This window comes from Ictidomys tridecemlineatus, chromosome 1 (genome assembly GCF_052094955.1).
Source record: "Ictidomys tridecemlineatus isolate mIctTri1 chromosome 1, mIctTri1.hap1, whole genome shotgun sequence".
Classification (NCBI taxonomy): Eukaryota; Metazoa; Chordata; class Mammalia; order Rodentia; family Sciuridae; genus Ictidomys; species Ictidomys tridecemlineatus.
Genome location: NC_135477.1, coordinates 36,893,726 through 36,916,465, shown reverse-complemented (window position 1 = coordinate 36,916,465; position 22,740 = coordinate 36,893,726). Strand labels below are relative to the sequence as shown.

General features: G+C 44.8%; 1 protein-coding gene and 1 pseudogene across 2 annotated transcripts; both read left to right on the top strand.

Moving 5' to 3' along the window:
• Positions 1-4,890: 4,890 nt before the first annotated feature.
• LOC144366232 (large ribosomal subunit protein mL45-like) lies at positions 4,891-5,775 on the top strand (annotated as a pseudogene).
• A 6,530-nt stretch (positions 5,776-12,305) lies between these two features.
• LOC144366230 (protein FAM25A-like) lies at positions 12,306-22,373 on the top strand. Of its 2 annotated transcripts, XM_078020085.1 has the most exons (4): positions 12,309-12,506; positions 13,099-13,161; positions 13,504-13,566; positions 14,869-15,049. In XM_078020085.1, exons 1-4 carry the CDS (start codon positions 12,434-12,436, stop codon positions 14,973-14,975), a joined length of 306 nt encoding a protein of 101 aa, XP_077876211.1. In that variant the 5' UTR covers positions 12,309-12,433; the 3' UTR covers positions 14,976-15,049. The 2 variants fall into 2 exon arrangements, with proteins under 2 accessions (XP_077876214.1, XP_077876211.1); XM_078020088.1 differs by lacking the exons at positions 13,504-13,566; positions 14,869-15,049 and adding an exon at positions 22,240-22,373 and having other exon boundaries at positions 12,306-12,506.
• Positions 22,374-22,740: the final 367 nt, after the last annotated feature.

The following is a 22,740-nucleotide window of genomic DNA, read 5'->3' as shown; positions in this document are numbered from 1 at the left end:
CCACTAGATTGTGAGCGTATATAAACAATATCCCATTTGGGTGATTGAGATGGTAGTGTGTATAAAGCTTTTCCTCACATCATGAATATTCACCAATTCAAAATCCTAAAAAGCTACATGCGTATTTTTCTGGTAACAAAGAATGCACTACACCAACTCAATCTGTTATCCTTTCTTGGAGACAAAAATTTCACTGAAGACGAAATGGCCACAAGTCTCTAGGTAGACATATTGGCAGAGTTACAATTAAAATAATGCAATTCTCAATGCTCAATTTAAAATAAGACCACAACAGAATACACCAAGGCTGTTTAATTATTAGATTTCTACTAGTGAAATATTTGCAAGAATGCATGTTCCCAGTGAATTAAAGTATTCCTAGAACACGCACACACACACACACACACACACACACACACACACCAGTGGCTCACATCAAAACATAAATCTTTGAGCACTTGCTTCCATCTTTCCCTGTGTGTTTCCCTGTGCCCCTCTGCTGCCAGCCTAAAGAACAAGTCCTGATACACAATGCCCCTCTGGGGTATTGTAGTTCATTTAAAGAAATTCCAAGTCCAAGAGAAATCTTTTCTATCAATTATAACAAAATAAAATTTTTAAGTTGACCAATTCACTAGGATTCTTTTTTTTCTTTAATTTTTTTACAGTTGTATATGGATAGTGCCACAGTCTGGCTGGGCACAATTCAGGAGCCACTTGTCAAAAGAAACTATCTTTATTTTTAGAACTACAAACGCCAAGCAAAACAGCTCCTCAGGAAAAAAACCCTCAGAGCCCAACTGCCACCACCGGCTTCCACAGCTCCGTCGTCTAAAAGGGCAGGGAAACAGCCCAATGAGCAGCTCCGAGAAGGAGCCAATCAGCTAGATGTTGCTGGGGCCGCTGTGAGCCAATCATCAGCCGGCAGCTGGAAGTTTGCTGGGGCCCCTTTGGCTGTGGCTCTCAACAGATAGAATGCCTTTATTTTATTTTTTTACTTTCATGTGGTGCTGAGGATCAAACCCAGTGCCTCACGCATGCTAGGCAAGTGTTCTGCCACTGAGCTATAGTCCCAGCCCACTAGCACTCCTTTTTATGATTCACTTCACCTCAGGACATCTAGAAAGCTTAGATGTTGTGAAATGAAGTCGGAACGTTGTGCACAATGAACACAGTTTCCCAAAAATACACAGATGGCTGATCTAGGTTATAAGGAAACCTGTATCCAGATATGGAGACAGTAGCCAAGAGCACTTCCCTCACACTTCCTCTTTTCCTGCTTCCCCATTCCAGGGACTAAATTCAGGACTACCCCTAGCTCCAAAGTGTGGATTAACAAGGGTCATTCTCAGAAGGCAGTTCTTCCTCAAGATTAACAAAAGGATTTGATACAGGGTCATTTTGATACTTCTAACACATTTGGGGATTAGGAGTTATCCTTTAATACCCAGCAAGATTAACTAAAATGCACATGTAACAATGGCTGGATAATCTGAACTAATCTAAGGGGCACAGAATGCTTCTCTATGCATACTTTCTTCTTTCCCCATCCCCATCCAGTGAACTTTCAACCCACCCTCCAAGACATCAAGTTCAACAACTCCATTCCCCCACATGGCAACCATTCCTATGTAGTAACAACACATACTTAAGGGGTATTACTTTAGCTCTCTACTTTTACCATGTCTTGTGCACTTTTAAACATCTAGAAACACTAGATGTTTCCGACAAGGACTGAACTTTCCAACTATACATACAGTAGCACTGAAGAAACAGCAGCACTTAATTAACAAAGGCTATACTTTGAAGCAAAACTCCCTCTTTTTTTAAAGAAGAGAATTTGAAAGTTTCTTCCAAACAGTAACATTTCTGGCCTAGAAGCCTTCCCTTTCTAGTCTTATCAACCCACAGGTCAATATTTGCATCTGTAATGCTGACAGATGACTTTAACAATTTCACTTCCTAAGTGATTTTAAGAACAGTCTTTTCTATGAATTTAACACAACATGTACTCAGTGTGGTAGTTTACCAACTCTACTCTTATCCTACACTGGCAAACTCTTTAACATCTAGATAGACTAGACGTAAATTAGGACTCATTTGTCCTTTATATACACTCTTTACACAGAATAGTAAAACAAAACTCACAAATAGAAGGGACAATGGTCAATTGTGCTTCACAGAAAATACACTGGTATAAAGCCCTTTATATTTTCTTTTCCTGCTTCTTTCCTGAACCAGCACTGACATAATATGTCCTGCTCAGAGAAGTCTTTGGATCATTCCATTGGCACAAGACAGATATTTCCTCATGAATTTAACCAAAAGATATCTAGGACATGTCTTACTTACTACTTCTACTTTTAACATACTTTGTGCACTTCTCCATATCTAGAAAGACTAGATGTTTGAAATAAGAACTTAAGTTTGTCCACTATGTGCATAGTTGTGTTAAATAAAGTAGACACATGCAAAAATTGTTACACCTGAAAGTGTCTTCTAAGTAGGATCATTCTTGCCTAGAATGCTTCACTTCTTCTAGTTTTTCTCCTCTGTCACATATGTCACCCCTGAGTGTCACATGATGTGATGTTACAATTTCACTTCCAAAAGTCGTTTTCAGAAGACTGCCTTTCTATGAATTGTAACAGAAAGTGTACAAACAATATTCTGAGCTCTTCGATGTTTGGGAGATGCTATAGGTTGTGTTAAATGAGAAGAGGCCATTGTTTTGAACTAAGCTCCTACAGAGACTGAGATGAAGACCAAAATGGAGTTTCAGGTAGGGGCTAGCAATGAGCAGTGAAATGCATGGTAAGGTCATAAAGGGTTTTTAAATTACTTTAGGATCCTTCTTTAGACTCACTTAAGAAATCAAATGGTGGCAGTTAATCTGTAGAAAAAAGGAAAAAGCTATTTGTAAAACACATCATGAGCAAAGCATTAATAGGACTAACAGACAGGGTCCACTGAGGTTGATGTGAAGTTAGAAATTTCGGCTATAAGTGTCTCCAAGTGTCTGGGAAAGAAGACACCATTAGTAGTGCAGGCGAAGTAAGGTAACTTCTGACCGGTTACTGACCCCAGTGTCCACATTAACATGGGATTGACTTGTAGATGAAGCCCTCCTAAATAGGATGGCCACCATGACAGTTCTGGAGAGGACCAACTAAGTCAAAACTTCACCACCCAATGTGAAGAAGTTAAAAACCTGGTTGGAGAATGTTGCTGGAGGGGGACCCGAGTTTTCAAGTCAACCATGAAACAGTACTCAATTTGGACACAACATTGGCTCCTGTCTGGTTCTCTGCTCAGAGATGCCCCCATCCCCTGTCCTGAGAGTGCTCTCTGCTTGAGCCTCATCCAGCTTTTACTTTTTTCACCTCACTTTCTCTTTACTTTCACTGATAATAAAGTTCTCAGCCATGGCTTTTGGTGTCTGACTTTAAAGTTTCTTTGGTCAGAACCCAAGATCCAAGGTTTGGAGTTTCAGCTCCCTGCTTTCCTGTGACAGGAAATTTCATGCAGAAGTTCCAAGCCACCAAGCTGATACTCAGTGGATTGTCTGACCTGCCCAGTAATCAGGATTAGAGAGACTGTCAAATTACCAAAGAGGCCAGTTTCAATTGGCATGGTGATGAAGGTGCCTCAGCCTGAATCCTCCCACAACAAGGCAACCTGACATAATCTGGTTATTTTTAATGGGCGATGTGAGATGCTCTCTCATTGTAGTTTTGATTTGTATTTCTCTGATGATTAATGATATTGAGCCTCTTTTCACATAAGTATGTAGCTCTATTTTAAAATATTAACTACTTGCCAAAGTCTGGCTTCCTTCTTTGGAAATTCCAAGTATGGGTATGGGGGTCTTTCCTACTTTGTTTGCATGTGAATCATTTACTCCCAAATGATACACACACAATGCTGCATTTCCTTATGATTCCTTTTTTTCTTTGATTTAAAAATTTTGTTCCTTAATTACCTACTGTGGTATCCACTTTCTTGTGCTTCTTATCTGAAAATGTCTTCCTTTGTTTCTTGCTTCCTTCCTCCCTCTCTCCCTCCCTCCCTTCCTACTTTCCTTCAATTCTTTCTTTTCTGTGGTACTGGAGATTGAACCTGGGAATGCTCTACATTTGCAGCCCCTTCCCTACCCCCCCTTTTTTTGAAGGAACATTCTCACTAGATTTCTGAAGCTGGTCTTGAATTTTCCAACCTTCTGCTTCTGCCTCCTGAATCTCTGAGATTACAGGCATGCACTACCATGCCCAGCATGTCTTATCTATATTTCTTCTAACTTACTCATGAATTATGTACATCCTACTACTCCTCTTGTTTGGCCATTTCATTTGAGAATTCTGGTATTCCTGACTTACAGTTTTCCTTCATAACTGCTCCTGTTTATAAAGTGTCTTCAGTTGTTTTAAAAATTCATGTTGGAAGGTTGTGTAATCATTTTCATGTGCCTTTTATGAAGTAAACTTGGCAATTGGATTTCCATATTTTTCTTGTTATTGCTGTTTGTATTTGGGATTGAACCCAGGAGTGCTTTATCAATGGGATATATCCCCAGCCCTTCTTTTTTTATTTTGAGAGATGGGGTCTCTCTAATTTGCTGGGGGCCTCACCAAGATCCCTAGATTGGCTTTAAACTTGTGATCCTCCTGACTCAGCCTTTCAAATTGCTGGGATGATAAACCTGTTCCACCATGGCCTGCTTGATAGAATATCTTCATGTGCAATGGAGCTTTTGTTTTCTTTCTCATATTTAAAAGCAGTGTGTTTTGACTACTAAGCCAGCTCCACCCTTTGCGCCTTCTCTCCTACCTCACACACTTCTTGCAGAGCCCCCATCCCAATGGCCTTTGCGTGAACAAAACAGCAGTCCCCATGCCTCAGAGGTTGTCTTGCTTATCCAAAGCTTAGGGATGGTGGTCTCAGCAGTCCCTCTTGATGACTCAGTCTATAGCTGTCATTCCAGTAAAAACTAAAGAACGTTTCACACCTCCTGCTTATGAACCCAAATACAAAACAGAAAAGGAGTTTATAGAACATGCCTGGAAAGCAGGATTGGTTATTCCCCAGAACGTTTGGACCAGCCCAGACATGTGGCCTGTACAGCTGGTATCTTTGATGCTTATGTTCCTCCTGAGGGTGATGCTCCAATGTCATCTCTTTCAATTGAAGGACTGAAAGGGAGAACTGAGCGATTGAAGAAAAATGCAGCACCACAATTGTCAATGCAGAAGATAAAAGAATTTGATGTCAATTTAAAACAGAGGCCTTCCCTGAAAAAGCTAAGGATTTCTTCATAGAAGCTCACCTTTGTCCAAACAACTCAGACCACACTTTGGTAACGGAACACTATTTTCTGGATTATGGTCTGGGACATGGAGTATAAGACTGTCTGCTGGGGCTTCCTGGAATCTTTAGAGCCAGCCCAGGTGGTGCAGGTTTGCTGCTAGAGTTTGGTGAACCAGAGCAACATGTGTGGTCCTCACTCACACACGGCAGACTCTAGCCATCTATGATCGGTTGGGGCGGTTGATGTATGGACAAGAATGTGCCAAGGATGTCTTGGGGTATATTGTGTTTGAAAAACACCTGCTGAACCCTATGGGAGCTGGAGAATGCATGGCAAGATTGTTCCCCCGTGGGCGCCCCCTAAGCAGCTCATCCTTAAGATGGTGATGATGGATTCCTGGCCTCCAGCAGGAACCTTGGAGAAAATGTGAAGAGGCTCAAAGAGAGGACCATAAGTCTCAGCTAGCCTGATGAAAAAAATGACTCTTGGGGTAAAACCCTGGTGATGATGATGCTGGACGTTGTGAAGCCATCCATCTCTTTCAGACCACCCCTGTTTCCTCCTGCCCTGCTTGGATCTTTTGAGCAGATTCATTGTTCAACCATGTCTGATGGCTGGGCCCAGGTGGTTGGCAAGTATGCATAGCCATGAACCCTTTTTCTTTTTAAAATCACATGTCTAAGGCTGGAGATGTGGCTTAAGAGGTAGCGCGCTGGCCTGGCATGCGTGCTGCCCAGGATCGATCCTCAGCACCACAAACAAACAAAGATGTTGTGTCCGCCAAATACTAAAAAATAAACATTAAAAAATTATCAAAAAAATCATATGTCTATTTTCTGAGTCTAGATGAGAGAAAATATGTTCCAGTGAACAAACAGCTGATAGTTTTTTTTCACAGCAGAGACTGTGCGAGCTAATAGGCAACTTTCTTTTGTAATCACTGGGCAGAGATCAGAGTTTGAAATAAAATACTATCAGAATGTTGGACAAATTTTGGTGTTGTGCCTTGTGTGGTGACACTCACCTGTAAACCCAGTGACTTGGGGGCAAGAAGATTGTAAGTTTGAGGCCAGCCTGGGCAACTTAACAAGATCCTGTTTCATAACAACAACAACAACAATAACAAAAAAAAAAAACATGAAAAGGACTAGAGATGTAGCTCAATGGTAGAGTACCCCTGGTTTCAATTTTTTCTTTTTCTCTTTTCTCTTTTTTTGGGGGTGGGTTCTATATAATTTCTCCAGTTGAAATTCAACTTGGGGAATAGGCCAACCTTCAAGTGGAAGACAAGCCTAGTTGTGAGTGACCTGACTTCTAGGATATCCAGACTTGGAAGAATAATTAGTGTTTATAAAATTGTGTATCACTTAAGAGAGTCTTTTTCTCATAGAGTTACTTTCTGAATTAGCATTTATACTTTGTAGAAGTATATAAATATAAAGAAATAATTTATTCCTCAAAAAAAATTAATAAAAAGCAGTAGGTTTTGAGCCAGGCAGGCATGGTGTAACCTATGTTCCCAGCTGCGATGAAGGCTCAGCAGGAAGATCACAATTCTAGGATTTTGAGGCGAATCATGTACCATGTGAGTGACCCCCCATCTCAAAGAATACATATATAAAATGAAAGCATTGCTGGGTGCAAAGGCCAGTGGCACACACCTGTACTCCCAGCAGCTTGGGAGGCTAGGCAGGAGAGTCACAAGTTCAAAGCCAGCCTCAGCAACTAAGGCCCTATCTCTAAATAAATATAAAGAGGTGCTGGTGATATGGCTTATTGGGTTCAATTTCTGGTACAAAAAAAAAAGAATATAAAAAAATTAATGTATGTTTTTTTGAAGTGAAGTTTAACAATTCATATCTATTGTGTGCTATACTATTGCAAGAAAATTTGTGAAAAATGTACAATTTTCTGCTTAATTCAAAAGCTAAAGAGATTGGTGAGCTTTTTTTCAGGTTACAGTTTAAGACTTCATAAAGTACTGCTTGTGGTTAAACCATGTGTGTTCTGAAGGGCAGTCGATGACACCCCAATCTTCTCACTATTTTACACCAGTGATGTTCACCCAAGTGCAGCTATGGCACTCTTCAATCTGGTCTTAGTAATCCTAGGCACAGTTTTGTAGCCCACTCCCCATTTTGCTTCCCAATAAACAAATATTTGGGGCAGGTTGTGGCTGTTGAACTGCTGGCATATTTGGCTCACACAGCATTCCACGAAGACAGAGGGCACATGTGTGGCCCCTGGGTAAAATGTCACTGGATGAGATTTCATGGAAAGCTTCAAGAATTTTGTCTTTTGTGAAAGTTTCAGTGACAGCTGATGAAGGCTAAACCGGGACAGTGGTTGAAGGGGACAATTCTGCAAAAGACTCTGAGAAGAATTGTTCTTCTCTACCTCCTCCCTTCTCAACTTAAGGGTCCCAAATGCTAAAGCAATAGTGGATTTTCAGATGAGCAGGACATAGAGGAGACAATGGAAGAGAGAGATCTCCTCTAGACACTTGCAAGGTCTATAGATGTCCCAGTTTCTGAGTTTCTTAGCACTACTCAGCACAGACTGAAACTCTTGGGAGCTCACATAGACAAGGACCGTTTACTCATCTCAGTACCTTCCTTTTTCCAGGATTAGAGGCTGTCAAAAACAAAGACATGGACAAGTCCATGCTGTCTGTCTTGTTCCACTTAATTTATTTGTTTGCAGTCATAAGCATGTTGTTTATTTAATTTTAAGTACATACCAAAGAAACGATGCATTCATCTTAATCCTTTAACAAGATCTCATAGTTCATGAACCAAAGTCTTTACAGCAAGATTAGAATACAGAGTTCTGGTGGGCTGGGGTTGTGGCTCAGCAGTAGAACGCTCGCCTAGCATGCCTGAGGCCCTGGGTTAGATCCTCAACATCATATAAAAATAAATAAGTAAACAAAATAAAGGTATTGTGTCTAACCAATATATTTATATATATATATATATATATATATATATATATATATATATATATATATATTTTAAAGAATACAGAGTTCTGTTTTTTCTCAGATTTAAAATCGACATGGTGAATATTTGATTTGTGGTATATATCATTATGCTTGGTATTTAGGTGCTCTCTTACTGAGGTCTAAATTAGTATGTTTCTTAAATGCCCTCTAAGTGGTCTTTTACCCAGGGTGTTTGCATTTGGAATCACCTTTCATGCTTTCATGATAAAGTCAGTGTTCAAATAGGAAGAGAGAGAGAGAGAGAGAGAGAGAGAGAGAGAGAGAGAGAGAGAGAGAGAGAGAGAGATGAGCTACAGAGGGGCAGGTAGAGAAGAGGTGGAAAGAACTCCTCAGCTCCTCAGTTCTGTTCTGGGGAGTTTTCTGAGAGTCCTCTCCTCCTGGGAGTATGTGGCTGGCAACAGGGGAGACCCTCCCTCTGGTCCCTCCCCACTTCATGTTCCTCCTCACTTCCCTGGCTTCCTGCACCTCTGCTGCTGGCCTCACCTGCCTCTGGGGTTTGCAATCTTCCTCTGTCCTCCTTCTTCACAGTGAAGTGAGGATGTGGGGATGGTGGCCTTCCTTTGCTTCTTCTGGTTGCTCCCTAGAGTTGGAAGGAGACATGGGACCCTTTAGAATTTAACCACTGCCATGATGCCACCAGACCTGGAAGTCTGGCAGGCGTTTTCCCTTTGCTCTGTTCACACACACTGTCCACAAACTGCTCCTCCCTGCCTGGCCCCCTCACCCTGACTGTGACTGGGATCAGCCCAGAGGGAACATCCTGGGAAAGTGGACAGGGGAGAAATAGTGATTCCCCAGGTACCTTCTTGCTGGGCATGGTTTGGGGGCAGCTTTGTTCCTCTAATCATGGTGGTGGTTCCTGTCTGCTGACCCTTTCTTTTATAGCTCCTTTTAGAGGCTGTGAAGGCCTCTCTTGCCCCTGTGGACCCAGGACATAAAACTGCCACTACTGCTGCTCACTTGGTGCTTCACCATTGCGCATTGGTCCCTAAGCCTGTTCCCATCTCCATGAACAGTCCCTTTACTCAAATTCTCTTTCAATGGGCCCTCTGATGGCCACCAGGAGCCTGCTTGTCTCATGGATGAATGAAGGTCATTATGCTGGGCATGTCTTCCCTTGGTGACTAAAGAGCCAAGAGTCCAGTATCTGGATGAGAGAGGATCCCCTGTGGCAGGGAGGGGTCAGTGAGTGCAGGATCTGTGGGCACAGCATATACTATGAGCTGAAATTCATGAAGCAGAAGTAGGAGGAGGCCTAGGCAGAATGGACCATCACAAAACTTTTGATGTTTGTGAGAGCTATAGTCCCAACCACACAAGAAAATGGTGTGCTTAGCCAGGCACTGCATTGTATGCCTGTAATTCCAGGGATGTGGGTGGCTCAGTCAGGAGGATTGCAAGTTCAAAGCCAGCCTCAGCAATTAAGCAACACCCTAAGCAATTTAGAAAATCCCTGTCTCGAATTAAAAAATAGAAGAGGCTGGGGATGAGGCTCAGTTGTTAAGCATATTTAGGTTCAATGCTTGCTACCAAAAAAAGTAATGAAAAATAAAACAATCAAACAACTAAAAGTCATGCTTTAGACATTTGGGATAGCCTCGCCTAATTGAGTATTTAAAATAAACATTAAAAAATTGATAGTTGCTAAGGGACAAATTGCTCTTAGAAAATTTGACTCTCTGTGACCTGATGATTTAGCCTGTTCTTCCTTTGCCAGACTGAGTTATTGGGGAAATTCCCCTTGAAGTCTACTCCTGTCAACTCCAGAGTCTTCTGTCCAAGAGGAGGTGGACTTGACCTTCTGACTCAGGATATACTAGCATGGGTGCCTATTCTTTAGACCCTTCTCTTGGGGCTCTCTTCTAAGATGAGGCAGTGGTGGGTGGGCTTCACCTGAGTTATCTTCAACTTGCTCCAGACACTTGAAATTTGTCTGTTGCAGGAGATGTCTGAGTCAGCCCCTCAGAAAAGAATCCATTCCAGGTTAACAGGGTCTCTAGTGAAGGATTCAGCCTCTGGGGTGCAATGTAGGGGCACCTGTGTTGGGCTGGGAGCACAGGGGCTGGTTATTGATAGAGCTAGGAAACCAAGGGGGACTAGACCCAGGCCAGAGCAGAAGGGACTGGTGTCCGCATCCATCTTTGGAAGTTTGGTTTCTTGCCTTTTCTCCATCAGGCATTTGGAACCTGTCTCTAGGGAAAGGGCGATTGAGTGTCCTCACTGAATTTGTCACCTTGAGGCAGTGTATTAAAGAGGGACAGGATCTCCTGGACAGGAGGGGATGTGGAGGGCCAGCAGTATCCGAGAGGGAGGGGAAAGGCAGCTGTTCAAAGAGGCTGCAGTGGGCAGGGCTCCAGGCAGGCTCCTGTGGACAGAGCCCTGCTGAGGGGCTGAGCTCTGAGGAGGGTCTGTCAGGGCTGGTGGGTCCTGAGAGGGGATCTCTGCCAAGCACACTAGCTGGGGCTTGTGGGGTGGGGTCTGGAAGCGGGTGGGTATCAATTCTCAGGGGAGGGGCAGAGAGGACCACTGTGGAGGTGAGAGTCACACAACCTCCAAGGAATCAGAGAAGGGTGTGATGGGTCCAGGGAGCATCCTCATGTGTCCCTCTGCCCCATTCCCATCAGCTTCCCTGGCTCCCGACCTCCACCACCTTTGCCCTGGGTGGCCTCTGGCGCTGGAACAAGGGCAGCATAGGGTCATCTGGACCTGCTTAAGCTCCACAGTCCCCACCTCATGGTTCTTCCCAGGTCTCCGGGTCACAGGTATCTACTTGGATAACTGGCAAGTGGAGAATTATTGTAATCCTTTTGTTAACGAGGCCTCTTTCAAATTGTTTAAGCCTTGATCCACCTCTGCCCAAGGGACGTGGCAGTGATACGTGTGGGGCGGAGGCCTCAGGATCCTGAGGTGCTGTTGCCCACAACATGCTCGACCCACCCCAGGGAGACTGGTCTTAGCTCAGAGCTCTCCCAGCAACTTGGCCTGTGCCATGTGTGATGTTTAAGGAGCAGTAAAGCTGCTTTCTGTGGAATTCCAGCTAGGTCCAGAGAACCTCCTGGGTCTACTCTAGGACCTGGAATGTGACTTTCTGACCTTGCAGAATCTTTCCTACAGACTGATCCCCAAATGCATAGAGGTTCCAGGATTCTTCCACATGCTGGCTGCCCCAGTACTGGGCCAATCAGGAGCATGAATGAATGATAGTCAGCTGACTGGAAAGTCAGGGTGACTACCTGGCTCAATGCAGTTACCTTCTCTATTTGCAGAGCCCAGGTCCTTAAGAATAGGAAGGGCGGTGCTGGGGATGTGGCTCAAGTGGTAGCACGCTCGCCTGGCATGCGTGCGGCCTAGGTTCGATCCTTAGCACCACATACCAACAAAGATGTTGTGTCCGCCGAGAACTAAAAAATAAATATTAAAAATTCTCTCTCTCTCTCTCTCCCCTCTCTCACTCTCTCTTTAAAAAAAAGAAAAAAAGAAAAAAAAAAGAATAGGAAGGGCATTGGTGACGACTCCTTATTTTTTAAATATTTTTTGTACTTGCTGATGGACTTTTGTTTTTATTGGTTTCTATGTGGTGCTGAGAATTGAGCTCAGTACCTCACACATGCTAGGCTAGTGCTATACCTGTGACTACAACCCCAGCCAGCCCACCACCCTTGTGTGCCTATCCTCAGGGGATACCTGAGTCCCCACAGCCCTAGAATCTCCAAAATCCTGGCTAGGTTACACTGGGAACCTTGAATAGCAGACTGGGCAGCCTGGGCAGTTTCACCAGCTGCATACCAGGGGCTGAGCTGGTAGGTCCTTGTCTCCGAGCACTCAGGGCCCTGGCTAGGCTGACATCTCTTACTCAGCTTCAGCCCTGACCCCTGTCCTTCTGCTGCACAGGGTTGCTAGGACATGGGTGGGGGCACTGTGGGGTGTCTCACTGCAAGAGGTGCTTGACTAGCACTGGCATGCCCCACCCAGCCTCTTCCTCTAGCTGCCCTCTCCAGTGACTCATCTGCCCAGCCTCCTACAGGTCAGGTGAGGGTTTGGTGCTTAGTGAGACATCAGAGGCCTGTATAAAAGCACACTGGTTCAGTCCCCAGCATCCGTCTGTCACTGCCTGCTGTTGCACAATGCTGGGACTCCTGGGGCAAATAGCGGCTGACAACCTGGTCCGTCGCACTGAAAAGGCCACTGAGGAAGCCGGTAAGGACCTAGGGCTTCTTTCCCCCAGTGTGGGGTCAGGGCAGGTTTGACTGGGCCTGTCACAAGCTGATCCCAGGAATCAGGCCAGGCCTTGCGGCCCACTGAGGGCCCATTGGGAACCCTGGCCTATCACCCCACCAGGAGAGATGGAGCTATGGGGTGCAGATGCTGGGGCGGGTAGTTTAGGGTGAAGCCCCCAGAGCCTCACTGCCCCAAGCAGCCCTCTCTACCTGTGGGGCCTAATCCAGGATTCGTGGTAGAAGAGAGGCCAGGCCAGATGAGGCTCCTGGGGACAGGTGAGGAACACAGGTGCTGAGTGGTCAGCTGGCAGTTTAGATGTTTTTCTCTGAAGACCTGGGAGACCTTCTGCGTCACAACTGCCTGTTCTCAGTCCCTGCCAGACTGAGGAGCATGGAGGGCCCTGTGTCCTCATCGGGCTTCCTCAGCTCCCTTTCAGAAGCCAGGCCCTTCTGTGCCAGCCTGAATTGGATGGGGGTGGCATCCTGGAGCTCCACCCTGGGTGTCCAGAGGTGCTGGGAAGGGAAGCAGGCTTGCATGGTGGCCCCACTCTGAACTGGTCTCCTTTTTTCAGTTGATGCTGTGGGGGAAGTGGTGAAGGACGTGGTGGAGCACACCACTGAGGATGGAGAGCAAGGTACTGAGGGCTGGGGTTGGGGGGTGGGGCAGAGGGAAGGAGGGAAGGAGAGAAGGAAGGAAAGGAAGGAAAGAGGAGAAAAAAGAGAGAAAGTGGGAAGGAGAGAAGGACAGAAGGAAGGGCTGGGAATGTAGCTCAGGGGTAGAGAGCATGAAGGGCCCTGTGTCCTCAACGGGCTTCCTCAGCTTCCTTTCAGCAGCAAGGGCCTTCTGTGCCAGCCTGAATTGGCTGGGGGTGGCATCCTGGAGATCCACCCTGGGTGTCCAGAGGTGCTGGGAAGGGAAGCAGGCTTGTATGGTGACTTTGTCTCTGAATTTGTCTGAACTGGTCTCCTTTTATCAGTTGATGCTGTGGGGGAAGTGGTGGAGGACGTGGAGGAGCACACCAATGAGGATGAAGATCCAGGTACTGAGGGCTGGGGTTGGGGATGGGGCAGAGGGAAGGAGGGAAGGAAGGAAGGAAGGAAGGTAAGAGGAGAAGAAAGAAAGTTGGAAGGAGAGAAAGACAGAATGAAGGGCTGGGGAATGTAGCTCAGGGCTAGAGAGCTTGCCTAGCCTGCATGAGGTCTGGGATGCAATTTTCAGCATTCAGGATGAAACCAAAAAAGAACAAGTCCAGCATATAGTGGCGTATACCTACCATCCCAGCCACTGAGACTGAAGCAAGATGATTGTCAATTTGAGGCTAGCCTAGGCAACTTATGGAGATCCTATCACAACATCAAAGTACAAGGGGTTGAAGATGTAGCTCAGCTATAGAACATCCCAGGGTTCAATTCCTATTTCTGTGAGAACAACAACAACAACAACAACAAACCCCTAAAAGTTGAAGAGATGGAGGACAGGATGAAGAAGAAAAGCTAGGTGGGGCCAATCACTTCCTTGCCCAACAAGGTCACCATCCCAACCCCCTTTTTGCATCTTTTCTGTTGGTGTGCAATTATCTCTGAGTTAGATCATCAGTTCAGACTAATCCTTGTGTTAAGATTCCACCCAGATAGTCTTCTCTGTAGAATATTAACACCAGGTCACAAAAGACCATGTGGCAGCACACTGGGACAAAACATTTAAGATATAAAATGATAAGCCCTGTGCAGTGGTGCTCATCTATACTCCCAGCCACTTGCGAAGCTGAGGCACAAGGATTGTAAATCCAAGGCCAGCCTGGGAAACTTCGTGAGACTGTCTCAAAATAAAACAAACAGGACTGGGGGTGTAGTTCAGTGGTAGGGCACTTGCCCAGCATGCAGTAAGCCCTGGGTGCAATCCACAGTACCACATACACACAAAAGCCACAGACAGAGGCAAAATATTTATAATAGAAATGATGATCTGGCCTAACAACCCAATATAAAAAAGAGGAAAAAATACAAACACAAAAATGAAGAATAAATAGCCAGTATACCCATGAGCAGATACTCAGTCTCATTCAAACTGAACAAAGGCAGGTTGTTGGGGATATAAACCAAATTTGTTTTGTGGTACTGAGGACTGAATCCAGGGCCTTGTGCATGCTGGGTCAGCATCTACCCCTGAGCTACAACCCCAGCCCCAGGAGGACCAGGTTTGAATTTATTCTGCCTCTGCCCCATGGGATGTGTCCAGGGTTGCTCCTGTCAGACTGCCACATCCCCCTGCCTCTCCAGGTGACATGCTGAGCACAGCAAGGGGTTCACTCTAACCTTTTCTCTGTTTTTCTTCCTGATAGCCCTTGATGAAGCCATAGCGGTTATCCTAGAGAGGAGAGAGAAAGTGTTGAAGGAAGCCCTTGAGAAGGTGCTCAAGCCTGTCACAGATGCTGTCACCACACAATAGAGGGCCTGGGCACACCAGGACAGTGAGCCTGTTGGCTATCCTCTCTGAATCTCAATAAAAAGCCATGCAATGTGCACCCTGAGTTCTTGATTTGTTGCTCTTTGAATGGGAACACTATGCAAAGTTTTTGTTTGGGTGCTGGATCCTGAACCCAGGGCCTCACACTTGCTGAGCATGCACCCTAGCACTGCAGGGCACCTCCAGTCTCTGACAAGGTATTTTTAGGCTTTCTTGTAAGTCCACTAGAGAACACACCAGCATGGAAACCACCTGCCAGTGGGTCAGGTCGTTTTGTAGGATGAGTCACATTATGCATCAGATACTTCTCTGGTTTCTCCTGTCAGTTGGCAACTTTCCTGGCCCTCTCCCTGGTACTGGGGAGTGAACTCAGTGGAGCTTTGCCACTGAACTACATCCCCAAACCTTTGCATCTTTTATTTTTAGTAAAGATCTTAAATGCCAGGCTGGACTTGGACTGTGATCCCCCTCTTCCAGGAGCATCAGGAGTAGATTTGATGACAGGCATGTGCCACCATTGTGCCTGAGCAGCAAGCTGTTCCATTGTTATCTGTGCTCTCTCCCTCCTTCCTTCTGCACCACCTCACTCATGCTAACCTGTGTTCTACCACGAGCTCCCCTTCCATCCTAGGCTCTGAGAAAACACTGTTTCCCCAGAAACTACAGTTTTCAGATACCTGGATGCTTCAAATACCCCTAGAGGGATGACCTGTATTTGTCTTGCATGTTGTCTGGGTCTTGTTCTTGCAGGACTCAAGGAGAACAACAGACCAATCAGATTAAAATGTAGGCAGGGCAGACTCCCCACTCTGCTCCTTCATGATCTGCAAGAGTCTCGACAAGCATTCTTGTTGTTTAGTTGTGGAACCAGGTCAAGGAGGCCCTGAGTCCACTGTTGATTGGCCCTAGCAGCTGCTTGTGAATCTCCAGTGGGGCCTTGTGTGAGGTCCATTTGTCGATAGCAGTCAGTACTGCACATGTGTAAAAGCATGGAGCTTGAAGTTTTGGCCTACAAAAGAGGAAATGATGTGTAAAAATGGAGCTGGGAGCAGTTTGTTCTTTGGAAGTAGAAGAAAGTGTGCTATGATCCAAGAAGGAATTAGTTGCTTACTATATTTCTGGTCTTTTCTAGAGTGGGCCTCACAAATTTCTGAATGGCCCTGGAATATCCAAAGTTTCAGCATTGGAACTGTCCAGCTAGAGTTGGGCATTATATCTCAGTTTGGTTCCTGATGACGTCCCCTTTGTAAAACCTAAGCTGAGACGGCCATAATTCTTGTGGTGGCAGCGTAAACTGGAACACCTTCTGTGAATGGAGGTCGGTTTTTAGGACTTTTTCTTTCAGGTTTGCATAGGTACCCACAGTGCCCAAAAGGGCTCACACAGATTTACTGGAGCATGTTTGTAATAGTGAGAGGTTGTTGGCCTCTAAAATGCTAGTCAGCTATCACATGGATGGCCAGTGATGCTGTTTATTAGGTGTGTCACACATAACATGGAGTTTAATTCTACTGTATTAAAAATTCCTTAGCTTAAAACATGGGACCCAGGTCCACATGGCCATCAACTGGGATTGGACAACAAATACTGCATATGTTTGAAATGGAATACTCTGTGACTAACAAAAATGAGGGATAATACATATATACCATGAGTCTGTGTCCAAGTATCAAGAAGTGTTAAATATATATGTAGAATAAGTTCATTTTGATAAAGCAAAAATAATTGTATAAGGAAAAACTGATAGTATTTATAGAGCAATTTTTTGTTTTACTTCCGTCTCTCATTTTCTTTTTGATGTCTGTGTTCTGCAATGAGGGGGCATGAAATCAACTTCCATCAAACTATGCATGGTATAAAAAGCAATATAAAAGAGAGAGTGATGTCAGAAAAAATGGTGGAATAAGGACCGCTAAAAGTTTTCTCCTTTAGAAAAGCAATGAAAAAACTATTGTGTATGCAGAGGTCAGCAGCAACCAATGTCCAGACCAGAGTGGTGCCTTGGACCCCAACATTCTGACTGTTTGAAGAGTCTGCTTAACTATAACCTTCCATCTCCTTGAAAAACCTGAGAAAATGTTATACCCTTGCAATTGGCTCTCCAGACAAATTGAAAGTGGTGTGGGGCGGTGGGGATGAGGCTCAGTGCTAGAGCACTTGACAGGAATTTGTGAGGCCTTAGGTTTGATCCCCAGTACGACAAAAAGAAAATATCAAAAAGGAAAAAATACCCTCTGGCATTACCAGAATGGGAGGTGGTCACTTGATTTTGTGAAAGTAGGAGCAAATGTGACTCCATTTTGTTTTATGACTTCATCCTGTAAAGCAACCATGCCAAGTAGAAGGGTCATGACTGGGGCAAGATATTCTTTTCCTTTTGCTATAGAAATCTTTAAGAATACAAAACTACCTAATGGGGCATTGTTTCTGAAACTAGGGTAACGGGGCTCTGTTTCTGTAACTGGGGTGACTGGGCTAACTGTGATTGGTTAGGCTTCCCTCCACTTGACTGCACTGTCCCGCTTCTGTAACCTGGCTTGCTTGCAATGGCTAGACCCCTAACATCCCTTTTGCGGTTTTCAGGCTTATAAGGAGTGCCCTTGCAATTTTTGGGGGCTGATCAGGGGAACAGCTTTATGTTCTGGTCAGGGGACATCGGTGTGCTTCAATAAAGGCTTGATTTGATTATATGTGAGTGGTGTGGAAGTCAGTTCATGAAATCCTGGGACAAAGCTTTAACTATAACAATATGGTCACCTCTCCTTTCTCCTACTTTGGAACTTATGGATTGAACTCTTTAATCATCTGTCCTGTAAACACCTGATGTTAAAAGGTAGAAATCATATAAACACTGTCTGTAGCTACCTGTGGGTTAAATTTTAGTATATTACCTTCCAGAGGCTTCATCTTCCTTTTTTGTTATCATGGATTGATATCATGTTCTCTATCAGAACAATTTTAGGATTAAATTAATCAGTATTTATGGTTCTCATGACAATGCAGCAAGGTGGGACTCTGAACTAGTTTTCTGTCATCATACCTAAACACCTGAGATAATGAACTTACATAAGGAGGGAGATGTTGCTCTGACTCCTGATTTCAGTTCATGGTAACTTGCCCCAGTGCCTTTGGGCCTGTGGTGAGGCAGGACATCATGGTGAGTGCAGGCAGTGGGGGAACTGTCACTGCAATGCAGCCGGGAGGCAAAGAGCAAAGGTCTGGGGGCCAGTGCTCCCCAGTGACCTACCTTCCTTCCACTAGGCCCCATTGCCTAATGTCCCACCATGTCCCAAGGATGCCATAGTCTGGGGACCAAGCCTTCACCCTATAGCCCTCTGGGGACATTCAGCATCCTAAGTGTGGCACACTCTCAAGTTCAGATTCAGCTCAGTGGAGCTCTAGAGTGCTTTCTTCTTCTGTCCGTGAAGCTTTTTTAATGATGTGTTATTGAGGTGGATGTATATTTGTCCAAGGCACACTTCTGAAATCTGTGAAAACTCAATAAATAAATAGCTCAGTAGTTATAATGCTTCCCGCCCATGTACAAAGCCCTGGGTGAAGTCCTAGGGAGCACTGAAACACCTCCTACTCCACACAAACACGGAATAAAGACCCATCAACCAACCAACCAACAAACTAAGACCCTAGGACTCTAACACTATTAGAAGGAAACAGGGAAAAGGTTCATGATGCTTGTTTTGACAATTATTTCTTTGGTCTGACACCAAAAGCACAGGCAACAAATTGAATATAGGTAAACAGCAGTGCATCAAATTTAAAAACTTCATGCATCAAATAACTCAATCATCAAAGTGAAAACATAAGCTGAGAAAATATTTGCAAGTTGAATATTTGATAAGAGGTGAACATTCATAATATAAAAATAGTCCACAATAAAGTAACCCAATTACAAACAAGACAAGTCACTAGGCCTGATGGTGCATGCCTGTAATCCCAGAGACTCATGAGGCTGAGGCAGGAGGATCCCACTTCCACAACTTTGCACTGTAATTCCGTCCACTCATCTTCTAGCCTTTCTTGCTGCATGCACAAATGTTTTAATTTAAAAAACAAAGCAAGTAACTATGAAACACTTTCCAGTTCTTGGAAGATTTGGAGGAAAACAGACTCCTTCTTTTATCCAGGAACTGGAGGCCTCCTCACCACCTCCTCCCTAGGCCTTCCCCTGCCTGTCAGCAGGTGGCAGTGTTTCCTTCCTGACTCCCTCCGTTATCTAGCTGTGGGTGGCCACCTTTAGGTCTTGACCTCAGCCATTCTCACCCCAGGGTGGTGCCCAGTTACGTGCTTTGGTCCTTGTGGCTGACTGTTCCCAAAAGGAGTCCTTTCCAAGCCTGCAAAATGAGCCAAGAGTGGTTTCCTCCAGCTGAAAGAATGGTCCATGAAGAGACACCTGGGGCAGTCCGCAGGCAGCACCAGCATCCCCATGGGGACCACACCTGCCTGTGAAAGGTGATGCCTTTTGCATCTTTCCAGGCCATCAGAGAGATGGTATGGAGACACACTGAAAGGCTGGGTAGTGGGCGGTCCAAAGAGCCCCAGAATCTTTCTGGTGCACATCCTTGCCCTGTGTGACTCAAGGATAAATTCCCGTGGGCCTCACACTGGCTGATCCCCTGTTCTTCTGAGTGAGTGCCTTCAGCATGGTGCAGGGCCTAGCTCTGACCAGGAGAGGAGAGGTTGGCTCAGAGGGAGCCAGGAAGCTTCTAGGAACGTTTTTGGTGACCATAAGTAAGTAAATAAAATAAATAAGACAAGGAAAGAAGGAATTCCTCCTCTTCCCCTGGAAAAAGGTAGAGATAGAGACAGAGAGAGACAGAGAGAGAAAGAGAGAGAGAATATATGTTCCACTTGTGACCTGCACTTCAATCTGAATTTTTGGGGGGTGCAGACCAGGGGATTGAACTGAGTGGCACTCTACCATGGAGCTAGAGCCTCCCTGCTTTCACTTTTTTAATAGTTTTATTTTTTAAAAGTTAATTGCACATTACAGGAAAAACAAAAACACAAGCCAAGAACAAAGTCATGTAGCCTCCAGCAGCTTCATTGGATTTGATCCCTAGGTTGTGTGTGCATATACACAATATCCCAGTTTGGGTGATTGCGAAGGTAGTGTGTATCAAGCTTTTCCACACATCATGAATATTCACCAATTCACAATCCTAAAGCTACATGGGTATATTCTGATAATCAAGAATGCACAACACCAACTCAATCTGTCATCTTTTCTTGGGGACAAAGTTTCACTGAAGATAGAGATGGCCACAGGCCTCTAGGTAGACATATTGGCTGAGTTACAACTAAAATAATGCATTATGTTAATGCTCAATTTAAAATGAGACCACAACAGAATACACCAAGCTTGTTTCATTACCAGATTTCTACTAAAATTAGCAAGAATGCATGTTCCCAGTGAATTAAAGTATTTCTATAGTATAGACAGAACACACACACACACACACACACACACACACACACACACACACCAGTGGCTCACATCAAAATGTAAATCTTTGAGCACTTGCTCCCATATTTCCCTGTGTGTTTCCCTGTGCCCCTCTTCTGCCAGCCTAAGGAACAAGTCCTGATACACAATGCCCCTCTGAGGCATTATAGTTTACTTAAAGCAATTCCAGGTCCAAGATGCATCTTCTCTATCAATTATAACAAAAAGGTATTTTCAAATTGGCTAATTCATTAGGATTCCTTTTTTTCTTTAATTTTTTTATAGTTGTAGATGGATAGAATGTCATTATTTTATTTTATTTTTTTTACTTTCAGGTGGTACTGAGGATCAAACCCAGTGCCTCACACATGCTAGGCAAGTGCTCTGCCAGGGAGCTATAGTCCCAGCCCACTAGTACTCCTTTTTATGATTCACTTCACCTCAGGACATCTAGAAAGCTTAGATGTTGTGAAATGAAGTCGGAACTTTGTGCACAATGAACACAGTTTCCCAAAAATGCACGGATGAATGATCTATGGTTAAAGGAAAGGAAAGAGGAAAAGAAACAGAAAAGGTTGGAAGGAGAGAAGGACAGAAGGAAGGGCCAAGGAATGTAGCTCAGGGCTAGAGAGCTTGCCCAGCCTGCATGAGGTCTGGGATTCAATTTTCAGTACTGAGCATGAAAATAAAAAAAGAACAAGTCCAGCATATAGAGGCGTATACCTACCATCCCAGCCACTGAGACTGAAGCAAGAAGATTGTGAATTTGAGGCTGGCATAGGCAACTTAGGGATATCCTGTCTCAAAAGTAAAAAGGGTGGAAGATGTAGCTCAGCAGTAGAATCACCCCAGGGTTCAATTCCTATTTCTGTAAGAAAAAGAACAGAAGTTGAAGAGATGCAGGAAGGGGAGAAGAAAGTATTGATAAGCGGGGCCAAAGGATTCTTTGACCAACCAGGTCAGAACCCACCACGCACCCACCCCCATCCCCAGTGATGCATCCTTTCCATTGGTGTGCAATTATCTGTGGATGCAATTGTCAGTTCAGACTAATCCTCCTGCTAAGGTTCCATCCAGGTAGTCCTCTCTGAGGAATATGAACACAAGGTCACAAAAGACCATGTGGCAGCACACTGGAACAAAACATTGAAAATATAAAATGATAAGCCCCGCGCTGTGGTGCTCATCTGTGTTCCCAACCACTTGGGAAGCTGAGTCACAAGGATTGTAAATCCAAGACCAGCCTGGGGAACTTAGTGAGACTGTCTCAAAATAAAATAAACAGGACTGGGGGTGTAGTTCAGTGGTTGGGCCTAGCATGCATTAAGCCCTGGGTGCAATCCACAGTACCGCATACACACAAAAGCCACAGATGGAGGCAAAATATTTATACTAGAAATGATAATCTGATCTAACAATCCAATATAACAAAGAGCAAAAGATATAGACACAAAAATAAAAATAAGTAGCCAGTGAACCCATGAGCAGATACTCAGTCTCATTTATAATGGAACAAAGGCAGGTTGTTGGGGATATAAACCATATTTGTTTTGTGGTACTGAGGACCGAACCCAGGGCCTTGTGCATGCTGGGTCAGCATCTATCCCTGAGCTACAACCCCAGCCCCAGGAGGACCAGGTTTGAATTTATTCTGCCTCTGCCCCATGGGATGTGTCCAGGGTTGGTCCTGTCAGACTGCCACATCCCCCTGCCTCTCAAGGTGACATGCTGAGCAGAGTGAGGGGTTCACCCTGACTTTTTCTCTGTTTTTCTTCCTGATAGCCCTTGCTGAAGCCTTAAAGAATGCCCAAGAGTCGGGAGAGAAAGTGGCGAAGGAAGTCACTGAGAGTGTGACCAACACTGTCACAGATGCTGTCACCCATGCCATAGAGGGCCTGGGCACACCAGGACAGTGAGCCTTCTGGCTTCCACAGCCGACCTTCTCTAAATCTCAAACAGGCCATGCAGGCCCCCCCTATCTTGGCACACGGCATGAGCATTGAGCCTTCTGGCTTCCACAAAAGTTTTTGTTTGGGTGCTCGGGACTGAACTGAGGGCCTCACACTTGCTGAGCATGCACACTCCCACTGCAGGGCACCTCCAGTCCCTGAGAAGGTATTTTTAAGCTCAGTTGTACCTCGACTGGAGAACCCACCAGCATGGCAAGCACCTGCCAGTGGGTCAGGTCGTTTTCTAGGATGAGTCACATGATGCATCAGATGCTTCTGTGGTTTCTCCTGGCAGAAGGCAGCTTCCCTGGCCCTCAACCTGGTACTGGGGATT

Coding starts and splice junctions, on each gene's coding strand:
- LOC144366230 (XM_078020085.1), top strand. CDS start 12,434: ATGCTGGGACTCCTGGGGCAAATAGCGGCTGACAACCTGGTCCGTCGC. Junction 12,507..13,098: donor AAAGGCCACTGAGGAAGCCG/GTAAGGACCTAG, acceptor TCCTTTTTTCAG/TTGATGCTGTGGGGGAAGTG. Junction 13,162..13,503: donor CACTGAGGATGGAGAGCAAG/GTACTGAGGGCT, acceptor TCCTTTTATCAG/TTGATGCTGTGGGGGAAGTG.